This window comes from Mya arenaria, chromosome 8 (assembly GCF_026914265.1).
Source record: "Mya arenaria isolate MELC-2E11 chromosome 8, ASM2691426v1".
NCBI lineage: Eukaryota > Metazoa > Mollusca > Bivalvia > Myida > Myidae > Mya > Mya arenaria.
In genome coordinates, this window is record NC_069129.1 from 37071119 (window position 1) to 37084772 (window position 13654).

The 13654-nt window shown below is 34.2% G+C and overlaps 1 protein-coding gene across 2 annotated transcripts in view; it reads left to right on the forward strand.

Moving 5' to 3' along the window:
- The window catches only part of LOC128243277 (SNF-related serine/threonine-protein kinase-like), a 50092-nt gene that overhangs the window by 18891 nt on the left and 17547 nt on the right, over positions 1-13654 (forward strand). The window contains exons 5-6 of one of the 2 annotated variants that reach the window (XM_052960932.1): positions 2576-3001; positions 12067-12135. In XM_052960932.1, the coding sequence (XP_052816892.1) occupies positions 2576-3001; positions 12067-12135 (495 nt within the window). The remainder of the gene's footprint in view (positions 1-2575; positions 3002-12066; positions 12136-13654) is intronic. The other variant, XM_052960931.1, reaches the window with a different exon arrangement.

Genomic DNA, 13654 nt, shown 5'->3' on the forward strand with positions numbered 1-13654 from the left:
TGACCCTAACAGGGGGAGGACACCCAGACCCCCCGCCTACTTTTAGGATATTCCCTGCTACTTGAATTAATTTCTACACCCCTGCTCATTGGCACTATAACGGAAGACGCGTTGGAGCACATAACAAAATGTTATGGCTCCAACGATTACCCGCTGTGATGTAGAAAGCAAACTCTTTTAAATCAATTAAATGAATTGAATTAAATAAATTTGACACAAATTAACCATTTTTTTACTTTATATTTCAATAATGCGTTAGCTGTTATCACGACGGTAATGTGTAACAAGACCTTTTAATTGCAGAAGTCGGACATAAATTGAACTCGGATGTGTTGAGTTTGGTGATATTGCTTTTGTAATTCGGATGTGTCGAATGTTCGTTATGTCGACTTTTTTCCCTAGGTCCTGACAAAGTCGACATAACGAGTTTCGACTGTACTTGAATTTTTATTTTTAAGAGTTTGGGAAGTACAAGTAACAAAGGTTGTCCATTTATTTTCTTTGCATTTGGTATGAAATGCTGATCTCCGCACATAACAATGTCATCCTTTCATAGAAACCTGAACATTTAGTTAATCCCAAGTGGTGGGAGATTGGTTTTCAATGAAAAAAAGAAATCAATGTTTTGTATAAAAAGGAATGCTGCAGTCTCTACGTGTCTTCTGTATTGATTGGACTTGACTTGGAAAGGATGAAAGGAAAATGTTCTTGGACATGTACACCATTCTGTCATTATCTCTTATCCTCCCTGACATTTTAGTTTTGCCACAATTCTGATTGAGGCATGTCTGTAAAGTGCACTTTTCTGAAGATTACCACTACCAGTATTTGCAAAGGGATTCTTTTTCTTAGCATCCTTACAAAATTTACAGAACATAGCCTGATCTTTTGTAGGAGTACACTGATCTAATTTATTCCGTTCAGATGGAGTAACACAATCATTGTACAAATCACAATTAATGTTAGAACGTTTCTGAGAATTGCCACTACTATTCCATAACTGAAACAGACTCCGCAGAGCCATCATGGAAAACACAAAACTAACACATAAGGAACATGTACGTCTAATCTGATAGATACTTTTTGTAATTATAAAAGGGTAATCAAAATACTTACCTTTCAAATTATGAAAACGCAAAAAAAAAATGCAACAAACAGTTACCAAAAAAAAACTTCTACTCACCATTGTCATCGCAATTAATTGACAGGTACAATCCAGTCATCATATACCCTCATCGAAGCATCCGAAAAAATAGTCTCCATAAATTAATTAGCCCATTAAAGCCATGTTTGTTTATTCTATGCTGCAATTACACAAATATAATTGGCATTTAACACATGCTGAAATAATACGGAAGCATGACCCAATTATGTGTTAAAGCTGTATTATGGTCCTCCTTTAGCGTTGACATCAGCCGACTAAAATCCAATCAGCGATTCATTTGTATCTCGATAAATTGGCTACCGATAAAAGCGAGACTCTGATTGGCTAGTTTCGGCTCGCTGTAAATCATGTCATTCATCAACAGAGTCTTGCACTGAAATTCCCCATGGTCAAAGTTGAAGCTTGCTCTGAATTTATGATGCGTCATTTTCGGGTCATTTACAATTTCTGTGCAGCAAAACCCGGGAGCTTGGGTCAATTGAAAGCCCTGTAATATAGCTTACATTTTGATTAAAACTCTACGCCCTTGTTAATCACAGTTGTTGCAAGTCTGTATTTACAAGTTATTTTCTCAAAGGAAAAGACAATATGCACATGAATAATAGCAAGGCACATAACTTTTGCTTTAATAAATTATGAGTAATGCTCCTTGTTTGACTGGAAAAAACAGGAACAGAGGAAGGGTGTCGCTTTTGTTATTTTAATAAAAAAACCTATCACTCATTTGAACTTTTGTGGTACATGAATATGTTTGTGTTGTTTTATATTGTCAACACAAAGTTAATTTGCTGGTCACAGCTGATTTTTAAAAGTTAGAAGTGTTGTCATATGGTTATAAACAGTCGGTCTTTTGTATTTCATTATTTACTATGTTTGTTTCGTTATAATAATATTACTACCATGACAAACAGAAAAGGGTCTTGTTGTAATTTTTTTAAATTATCACATTAGTTATGTTTTCTTATTTCTAAGATGTTGAATTATTTTACATTACAATCTTAGTGGTTAATTCTGTTGTTTTACATGAATGGAATTTGACATTGAATTTACAGTACAAAATCATGCTCTAAACAATAAAGAAAGTCATTACTGAATTTTTTCCAAATGTGTTACTGTTATCATAGTTTAAAAACTGTATGTTTAAAGATATAGTTCTTTGCCATGCAAGGAAAATAAATGTACTGTTTTAAAAACTTGTCTGCTTATATTGGTACTGTATTCAAAATTACTAGTTAATGCATGTCTGGCAGGAGATTACTGCGTTTACTTTAAACCTTCATTCGAAAGTAAACCAAGATAAGTCATGTGAATAATATGTGAATAATTTAAAGACATAATTACTAGATCACTTGTACTCAAAACAAAATACTGTAGAAGTATTATTTTATCCTTTTTACTGTCTAATTAAAGAAAACAGAGAGAAATTAAGAAAACAAGGACAGTCCCCCTCAACCAAGATGCAGCTGCACAAATGCTCGCTATTGCTGAAAGTCCCTCACATGATGATGCAGACAAAGACCCACAGTCTGGATACTTCAAATCATTAACGTCTAGCCAAACACTGGACAGGCGATCTAAAACAAAGCTCCAAGATCTGGAATCTGGTCCTGGTCCTATTTGTCCAAAGCCAGTACGTCCGCTTAATCTGATGACAAGAAGCGTGCCAGAAATACAAGAGCCAATACGAGCAAAACTGAAGAAGCCTCGTAACTTTAACAAGATCGCAATTCTTAGCTCCTTCTTCGAGCAGAAGATTGCTCAGCTGGCTGGAAATGGGGCTTCAAAGAAGAAGAAGGGAAAATCTTGGAGAATTCTTGCATTTAAAAAGGACAGAAGGTATTGGCTATACAGAATGGAATGGAATTTCCGCATCATGCTGTTATATGATCAGTTGAAAGTTTGGTTATTGGTACAATGTAGTCAAGACGTGAAACTAGAAAATGTCTTTGAAATAGTCAGTCTGCATAGTTAGAATGTTGCCCCCCTGTTCTGTGGTGTTGGAGGTGATATGAAAGAATGAATGTTTTGTTCTCTGTAGTGTTATATAACTTTAAGGCTCTCATCCTATTGAGGAGTGATTTTGTACCTTGGAGAGATTTTCATTAGTGTACTATTGTGAAATCTCTTCTTGGGAAGAAATGGCTCCTAGGAATTAAGAGTGTGTACTACTGTTGAAACTCAATCCTAGGTATGAAATCGCAATTAGGATTTTTGATGTAGCAGCTCCATTGTATTTAAATTAGCATGTAATAAAAATGTTGAGTACAATATATTTACTTCTTACTGTTTAAGGCAAACTAAGGCGAAATGTATTGCATCCAAACAATATTTGCATTGCCTTCATACAACTGCAGTACTTGACAAATTTATTTAAGGGAGCCCTGGAGTTTGACAATCATGTTTACGTTTTGCTTGTTTCAATACTGTTTTGCTTGTTTCAATACTAACCAGATAAATTATAGCAAATAATGAATACATTTAAGTTTAATTTGTAAGTCTGACATTGATACATGTACCTATTCATCCTGTATACTGTATAGTGTTACTTTCAAACAGACCAGGCCCAATATCAAGAAAATACTTTAGTCAAATCTCAATCTTAATCTCAACTCATTTTACAATATAAAAGGATAGTATTTTTAAAATCTTGTATGTTTTTATACATTTTGAAAACATATTTTCTCATAAAATGTGTTATTGAAAGATTTTGACAATATTTCAAAGAAAACTTATTCTATAACAAATAATATACTTGAGTACTTGTTAAAAGGCAATGAATTGTGCTCAAGTACATATTTGCCTGTAGAATATTTTTCGATTGGAATCTAGACCAAAGGTTTCAATCAACAAATTGAATGATAGAATGCGGTTTGAAAATGTGTAAAAACATATATATTTTTCAATAAATGTTGATGTTATATGGTAAAATGAGTTTAGATTGAGTTTAAGATTTGACTTAAGTATTTTTGTGATATTGGGGCCTGGTTCATTAAAAATGACCTGATTTCCCTGGGGGTTTTTTTTGGGGGGGGGGGGGGGTCATCACCATCAACAATGAATTCATTGAAATATATAAAACCAAAAAAAAATAAAAATCGCTATCTGGTGCAAGTGCAGTTTTATTTTTGGTAACTTCAATCAATAAGGTGACAGTTTGACAACATGCAGTAGATTTTAACAGGTCGCTATATAACAGGGAAGTAATCTATTCCTAAAAGCCTGGATACCTGTTTTTAATGTGAAGTGTCAAGCAGCCTGGTATTCATGAAGAAAAAGACTGTTACTGGTCTTGAAAAGGGGTTGGCAATGTTATATTATAGATGTTATAAATTTATTTTTAGATCTGAAATCTTTTTTTGGATCAATTCTTAAAAAATGTATTTAAATATGAAAAATTTATAGATGACAGTCAGGCATGGTAGTCATATTTTACAATTGCATTACTGTAATTGCATACATGCCATATCCCCCGGCGGGGGAAAAATCACCCGGAATTTCGATTCATCCCCTGGTCTCCCGGCGGGAGATAAAAATCCCCCGGAATTTAAAAAAAAATAAAATAATTTTTGGAAATTTTACATCAGGCAATAATGACAAAGTGAAACCACAGTATGTGAGTGAAACTCTCCAAAAGGAAATTTTTACAACAAGTGATCAATTTGTAGTAATTATCAAAGGCAAAGAAATATTACTCTTTTGGAAGGAAGAAATTAATAATATTTATTCTATTCCCTTATTGTCTGAAAGTCATCAAAGCTGATAGAATTAAGCACAATTTTTTTAAAGACTTTGGAGGAAGGTAAATTTCATTTAATTGTCTTGAAAACATATTTTTCCAATGACATATTTTGTTCTGCAAGTGCATTACTGTATGACATGACAGTGTATCATAAAAATATGATAAATCATGACATAAAATAATTCTGTATAATGAAAAAGTTAAGAGGTTTTCAAAGCAAACTATATGTGAAAACATTTTTTCATACTTGCATCTAAAAATACTTTAAAATTTCGCCAACTTAGACCTGCTAAAAAAATCCCCCTGAATACAATCAAAATCCCCCTGAATTTTCAGCCTTTTGAACAAATCCCCCTGAATGGTCTCCAGAAAATATGGCATGTATGGTAATTGTGTTTGCTATGTGTTTTTCCTGTTTTGGTTACTTTAGAGGACATGTTTCTGGTGTTTTAATTGCGTTTTATACTATCTTAGCATGTTAATACACTTGAACATCCCTTTTTCGAACGTCATTAATCCGAAAGATTAGCTATTTTGAAATTATTTTTCGGTCTCGATTTTTTCCTTCTTTGTTTCCTTCTGTTTTTTAGCTCACCTGTCACATAGTGACAAGGTGAGCTTTTGTGATCACAATTTGTCCGGCGTCCGTCCGTCGTCCGTCCGTCCGTAAACTTTTACTTTAAACGACATCTCCTCATAAACCGCTTAGCCAATTTCATTCAAACTTCACAGGAATGTTCCTTGGGTGGTCCCCTTTGAAAATTGTTCAAAATATTGAATTCCATGCAGAACTCTGGTTGCCATGGCAACGGAAAGAAAAAAATCTTCTTCTCCAAAACCACAAGGCCTAGAGCCTTAATATTTGGTATATAGCATCATCTAGTGGTCCTCTACCAAAATTGTTAAAACTATCCCCCCGGGGTCAAAAATGGCCCCGCCCCAGGGGTCACTTGTTTTACCTAGACTTATATAGGGAAAACTTTAAAAATCTTCTTCTCAAAAACCACAAGGCCTAGAACCTTGAAAATTGGTATGTGTCATCATGTAGTGGTCCTCTACAAAATTTGTTCAAATTATTCTCCTGGGGTCAAAAATGGCCCCGCCCCAGGGGTCACTAGTTTTATTACATAGTGTTATATAGTAAATCTTTAAAAATCTTCTTCTCCGAAACTGTAAGGCCCAGGGCTTAGATATTTGTTATACAGCATCATCTAGTGGACCTCTACCAGATTTGTTCAAATTATTGCCACAGGGTCAAAATTGGCCCCGCCCTGAAAGTTATTTGTTTTTATATAGTCTTATATAATAAAACTTTAAAAATCCTCTTCTCCAAAATATAAAACCTAGAGCTTTCATATTTGGTATATAGTGTTACCTAGTGGACCTACACCAAAGGTATTCAAATTATTGTCCCGGGGTCAAATTGGCCTTGCTCAGGGGTCATTTGTTTTTACATTGTCTTGTCACTTAAACATCTTTTCCTCTGAAAGTAAAGGTCAGAAAGACTCCATACTTGATATGTAGCATCCTTACATGGTCCTCTCTCAACTTTGTTCAAATGGTTTTGTTTGGCCCCTTTTAGGTGTCACCAGAGCAAAAAATAGAAAAACCTTTAAACAACTTGATCTTATTAACTGCTTGATGGATCTTCAAGTCTGAAGCATCCTAGCATGGGCCTCTGTCAGGTCTTTCAAATAATTTTGTTTGGCCCCTTTTAAGGGCCACCAGAGCTAAAATTAGTAAAAAAAACTTAACATTTTCTTCGCATGAACCCCTTGATAGATCTTCAGCAAATTTGGTTTGAAGTGTCCTTGCATGGACCTCTCTTAAATTTGTTCACATAATTTTGTTTGGCCCCTTTTAGCTAAAAATAGAGTAAAAAACGATTATTCTTGTGAATCTCTTGATGGATATTTACCAAATTTGGTCTGAAGCACCCTTGCATAGACTTCTCTCAAATGTATAAAAATAATTTTGTTTGGTCTCTTTTATTTTCATATTTCTTATAATATGCATGAATGTTCTCAAAATGTCAAGACTTAAATCATTGTTGTGTACGCTAAATTACTGAAATACGACGATAATCACGAAATACACAAGACAGTTATCGAATTATGCCTTATATACAATTTTTTGTTTGATTTTTACTTCAATATATGTTGTAAATACTAGTGTTGGGAATCGGTTGCAATTTTACTATCGATGATCGGTTCCACTCAAGTAACCGATTATCGATAGTACAATCGGTTTTTAAAATACTAGATAGTACCTGAGTTGTAGTTTTATTCATGTAGAGTATTAAACTCTTAATCATTATATGCATATACCTTATGTCTATGATTGAAGTTATTAAGTGTTGTTGTATAAAAAATAGTTCATTTCCTTGCTCATTGTGGCTTTCATCAGCCATTTTGTTAAAGATAACATCTTAACACTTACTAAAAATATTTTTTTTCGATAATCGATTATAACTAAATACTATCGATTGTCGCCGATTTCAGACCCAACCAATCGATTTTCGATTATAATCGATCATCGGAACATCACTAGTAAATACTTTACCAACCTCAATTTTTCGGCTCCGATTTTTACATTTTTCCGCTGCGTCCCACACCTTGTTGTTGTATGTCCGTATGACTAAAGCACCTATCTTATATATTAAGGGTTTTTACCCCGTTTTTTCAACTATTTTTTTGCCTGTGTCCTATCTATGCTAGCGTTCTATACATGATAGAATACGGTACCTTTCAGCCAAGTCAAAAAAAAAGAAAACAACATATGCTGCAAATTTGTTTTTCCATCATTTCCATTCTTTGAATGAATAATCCAGGAATTTGTTCTTTACAAATCACTGATACTCTTTTTCATGTCTTGAATTTCACAATTTATTGTTAACGCAATGCTCTAGTATCAAGAAGAACAACAAACTGTTCCTAAAATAATCTAAAACCTTAGTACAGTGCTCCAGCGAGCCCCTTTTTTGAGGGCGGTTACCTCTAAGTTGAAGGTCACACTTAGTGTTTATTCACAATGGTATGCTGCATATAAGTACATGGAGGTTAGGCTGTCGTAACCGGGCTGTAACTTTCTCTTGAATGGACAGATTTTAAAATGACTAGCCACATATTTTCGACATACCAAGACGACATGTCGTGTGCAAGACCCATGTCCCTACCTCTAAGGTGAAAGATACACTAAGTGTTTATTCACAATGGAATGCTGAATATGAGGACATAAGAGTGTAGGCTGTCAAGTATGGGTGGTATTTCAGAGGCAATTTATAATAATTTGCCATAACAATTTGACACGTAAAGGCAAGATCACAGACAACGCGAAAACTTTTTCTCCTTCACAGGACATTGCGACAGGTAAACACTTAAAGTTTACCTGTAGCAACAAATTTTTACCTGTCGCAATGTTACAAACAGTATTCGGTTACATCAGCCTAAACCTTGATTTTAAGCCTCTTTTTTAAATAAGTTTTCTAATTCCCCATTATAACAGGTTTAGATCGTTTTGGTTAGATTTGTCCTACAGTACTATAATAAATTACAAAAAAGCTAAACATCATGTAAAAAAATCAATATTCGAATCTTATGTCATAATTTTTTCTTCCCTTGCCTCCCAAAAAAAACCCCTCATATCTGGTTCGTCTACCCATGGAACAGCTAGATCTTACTCTTTTAATTCATCTTTAAATTAAAGATACAGTACAGTTATAAAATGTAACGAATTGTACTACAAGTCAAACTCAGACACAACATTTACGCAAAAACGAAAGTAGAGTTCTTGTTATTGGCAATGTTAAACAGAGCGGAAAGAAAGTCAGCTCGGTATATTAATCATCATATTTAAATTGCCGGGAACCACTTCGCCGAAAATAAATACATTTTGTAATTTCCGAATATTTCCGTAAAATAAAAGTATTATAGTACGAGCTGAGATCGGAACCTTACGCGTTTTATCGGCTTTTACGGAAACATGTCGAAACGGGGTTTACAAATAGTGATACACGGATTAACACGCTGAATAATCATGATATAATAGTTAAAAATAACTCTGAACATTTATTTAGAAACTGAAAGTAAATTTTCCGAAAATTCAACGGTGCTGAATGTAATTTTTCACCGGACATTGTGACCTACCAAAACAAAAGTTTCGTCGGTCAAAATGGAAATATACCGGACATGTCTGACTGTCCGACGGACATTCGCATTGTCTGAGATCAACTTTTCATGTACTTGTTCATAGGTCAATGACACATTCGGGGGCATTCGTCTCATACTGTGACAGCTCTTGTTCAATATTCTTTGAGAAACAAGCTATATTGATAACAAAGGTTAAACTCTTTTACTCAGGTGAGCGATTTAGTGCCATCATGGCCCTCTTAATCCATGGTAATCTTTAATCCGAAATAATCGCTATTCTGAAGTAAAAATTATGGTCCCGCTTTGGTATTTCTCACCTATTTATCAATCCTTATTTTGAACTCGATCATCTTATAGTTTTTCACACCATACTGCGAATGCACCAGCTTGAGGTGACAATGGAGCACAATTAGTGCTTGTTAAAAAATGGCATTGAGCACGCGTATGTTACAAACATCGATGTCAGAAAATGAGCGATTCATTTGGGTGATGTAGTGTGTATTTAATTGCTGGTTAACAATGAATGTCATTTAAAATTTCTATCTCATCAGATTCGATCGCCGCATTGCTCACTCGACCCGCTACCGATCTTTTTAAACATGCTTTTTATAAACTGAGCTATGTTCGGAATGCATACTTGTGCTGTCATAGTGTTTTAAATGTTTATTGTTGTTTTAATAAAGAAATATAATAATAACAAATTATTTGTCATTTTTATACGCCCGAAGGGTCGTATGATGTTATGGCCTCCATCATCTGTCTGTCTGTCTGTCCGTCCGTTAGCAATTCCGTGTCCGGGCCATAACTTGGTAACTAATAAAGCGATTTTCAAATAACTTTATACAAATCATCACTACATTAAAAGGATGTGTCGCGCGCAATTTCCAGGTCCATACCTCAAAGACTAGAATCACCATGGGGGGTGCGTTAGCAAATCCGTGTCCTGGCCACAACTTGGTCACTAATAGAGTCATTTTCAAATAACTTTATACAAAGCATCATTACATTAAAAGGATGTGTCGCGCGCAATTTCCAGGTCCATACCTCAAACACTAGAATCACCATGGGGGGGGGGACGTTAGCAATTCCATGTCCAGGCCATAACTGGGTTACTACTAAAGCAATTTTCAAATAACTTTATACAAATCATCTCTACATTAAATTAATTTGTCAAGCATGCTTTCCAGGTCCTAACCTCAAAGGCTAATTTCACTGGGGGGCGTTAGCAATTCCGTGTCCAGGCCACAACTTTGTGTTACTACTAATAAAGGAATTTTTAGAAAACGTGTCCTAGCCACAACTTTGTAACCAATAAAGCAATTTTTAGATAACTTTATACAAATTATTGCTACATTAAAAGGATGTGTTGTGAGCACTTTCCAAGTCCTGCTACTTTTAAACTTAGTAAGCAGTATACTAGCATAACCTAAATGTTTATTAAAGACCTCAAGCCGAATCTTCTTTGGGCGTATAATGCTCCGTTTCGCGGTGCTCTTGTTTAAACAATAATTCAACAAACATGTATACGGAAGATCACTCAAACCGAATGTATCATATTTGTGACATGTAATCGACATGGTAATCTTCACGCCTTAATATTTCACGTCATCTATAATTTGATGACGCTGTATTTTTCTGAAAATTGTTATGTGTGGCCAATCAAGTTTGATTGTGTTATAAATCGCCACAGCACCTCAATACACTACAAAGTTTTGCCCCTTTCACATTATAATTGTCACAATTTGTGTGATACAGATTTAAAAAAACAACATATTTTTTTCCCAGATTCCATTTTTTATGTTTTAATCATACATTTTAGATGGAAATTTTAAAGGAAAGGAAATTAATGATTATGGCTTGAATGTTGGCCATACACATAAATCATTGTCTCTTTGCCATTGTTTTGTCACAGTGTTTGCATTATTTTTGTTAATATTCGTTATTAGTATATGTGTTTTTAATTAGGTTTTCATATAGTCAGACCTGGATATAAGAATGACATATATCATTGTTCAGAGGCCCCTAGGGTCAAGGTCACTCTAACTGAAATGGTTGAAACTGAATAACTTTAGTTACGGTTGACATATTGTGACCAACTTGTTATACAAGAAGAGTCCATTTATGGGATTGTGTTTTAGGCCCCTTGGGTCAAGGTCATTCTTACTATAAATAGAAAAACACTTTAAAGACTTGAATCAAAATAACTTTAGTAAGGGGTTGACATAGCATGACCAAACTTGGCATGTAGTAATTGTTTATGGAGGACTTTCATGGGAATGCATTTAGGGCCCGTACGGTCAAGGTGTTACTAAAATTAGAAAAAAACAGTTGAAACTGAAGCTTACACTCAAGGCTTAAGTTCTGTCATTTATTGAATACCTGGCTTTGGCACATTGCTGCATTTCGTGTTTATTTTCGTTGCTTGAAATTTAATTCTCAAACCTGCCAATTTTTTTGCATGTTATGATTTTTTTTCGACTTCTGTATACCGGTAATAATGCTACAACCATTTACCTTCTACCAGCAAATTACGACTTTTGCCTTTCCATAGAAAATCGGCATTTGGGGAGCATCCATTGGTTCCAGCAATACTCTTGTTTAATTTTGATTCCTGAATTTAAATTGTCTTCATAAAGCTCTAGATCTTTCTCTCATTGACCTGTGCTTACTCAAAAAGCTTCTAAACAAATAGATGAATGACACTTCTCAGAATGGTTGATACAAACTTTTGGATTCGAAAAAAGCACTAGCCTGTATACATTTTCGATAACAGGGGAACAATTCATCAAAAATCCTAGGAGTGATTTTGTACCTAAGAGAGATATTTTACAGTAGTACTTCACCGTGGAAAATCTCGCCTAGGCTATGATGTGACTTAGGGACATGCACAGAAGATTTTTTGTTTTCAACTAACAGTGTTCTTTGGTTGAAGTCGTAATGGTCATTGACAAATATATTGATTTTACAACTGGGTTATCTTGTGGCCTTATGGTTGTGTTTGGTTTTCTTTGAAGAGTGAAGATGCGCGGCCTGCCTGACATCTCTAATCTTGACACTCCAGCTAACTCCTCCTTTGAGGACTGGTAATGAATTATCTCCCTTGATCATGAAGAAGAAAACACATAGTACATTTGTGCGTACACAGATATCTGCAAAGGCTGATTCATATACTTCTTTATTTAAATTTTGGTTTCAATTTTATTTTTTTTGTTTCTTGAACATTATGTTGTCATGGCATATGATGTTTCGATACTGTAAAATATTTTAATGAATCCCTTAAAGATATAAGGTGTTAATTATAAGGGGAAGTAAATATGAAGAAAAAACATCTTCAACCTTCTTGAAGATTTCTGTTGCATTTTACACCAGCTGTTATTAAGGATGAACTCTGTTTTTCAACATTTCTCAAGTGTGAGTGGCTATATTTTACCTGCTACGTTATTAAGTAATGCTGCTTTTTTAACCAGGTTTTCAATGAAAACCAGGTTATTAGAATGGGGAAGTTGTTGGGCCGGCGGATGGGAGTCAATCATTGGTTTCCGCCCAGAAACATAAGCTAGCATTGATGGATAGAAATGAAAGTTAGTGTGTAGGGGGTTGGAATCAAGGTCAAGGGCAGTGTTACTAATAATAGAAAAATGGTTTCCGCCCAACAACTTTAGTTAGAATTGATGGAAACTAAACACTTTTCTAGAGTAATTTTTTACTTATGTCTCTTTTTGATAAAAGTAAAAATAAAGGCTGCTTCTTTTACCTAACTCATACAAGAAATTTCTTGGCTATAATTTCTGATTGCCCATTATTAAGGACCTGGTTTCGTCGCATTGTCCTGCTTCTAGTTTCTTGCATACTTTATTGTAATTTACTAAACGTTCTCCTAAAATGCATTGTTACTACTTTATTTATCGAAGAAGATAAACAATTATATTTTACCACAGGGCTTGTCACATTGTGCTTTGTTTTGATTGAAAGTTTGTAAATGCATATACCTTATTGCATGTGATAATATTTTTATGTACTTTCTGCTTAAATAATTTGATATGGCATTGCTTTTTAACTTTAGAGGAAAGTTTTCCCTTGTTTCAGTGTTAGGAACTCAAATATGCCTTGGTTTGCTTACATTTTGCCTACAGCTGGCATATAAATCTTCAAAGCGCATGATTTATGCAATGTTTTGTGTATATACTAAATGGCGCTTTATTTTTCAGTCAAATATTGTATACTGTCATATAAAATAAGTACTGTTTATTATCACATTTTAGGTTGAATCATGGTATTGGTTTTGGTTGAGATATTGCATTAATATATGTTAATTTGTATGGTTAAAAAACATCAGAATATACGGTAGTTTGTAAACTTTGCTTAGAATGAATAAATATATTGAGATGCAGTATTTGTATTATTTCAATATTTAGTATTGACATAGGCTGTATACAAATTAAAAAATAGATAATCAGAGTATGGAACTGCAATGATAAACTATTTTTTGTAAAAGCTTGATTCTCCGGTTAAACGTATTTACTTTACATAATTTAACTCTTAACATACTGGTGGTTATCAGAAATTCTGTCTAACACATTCATAGTTTATTCATATTTTCAG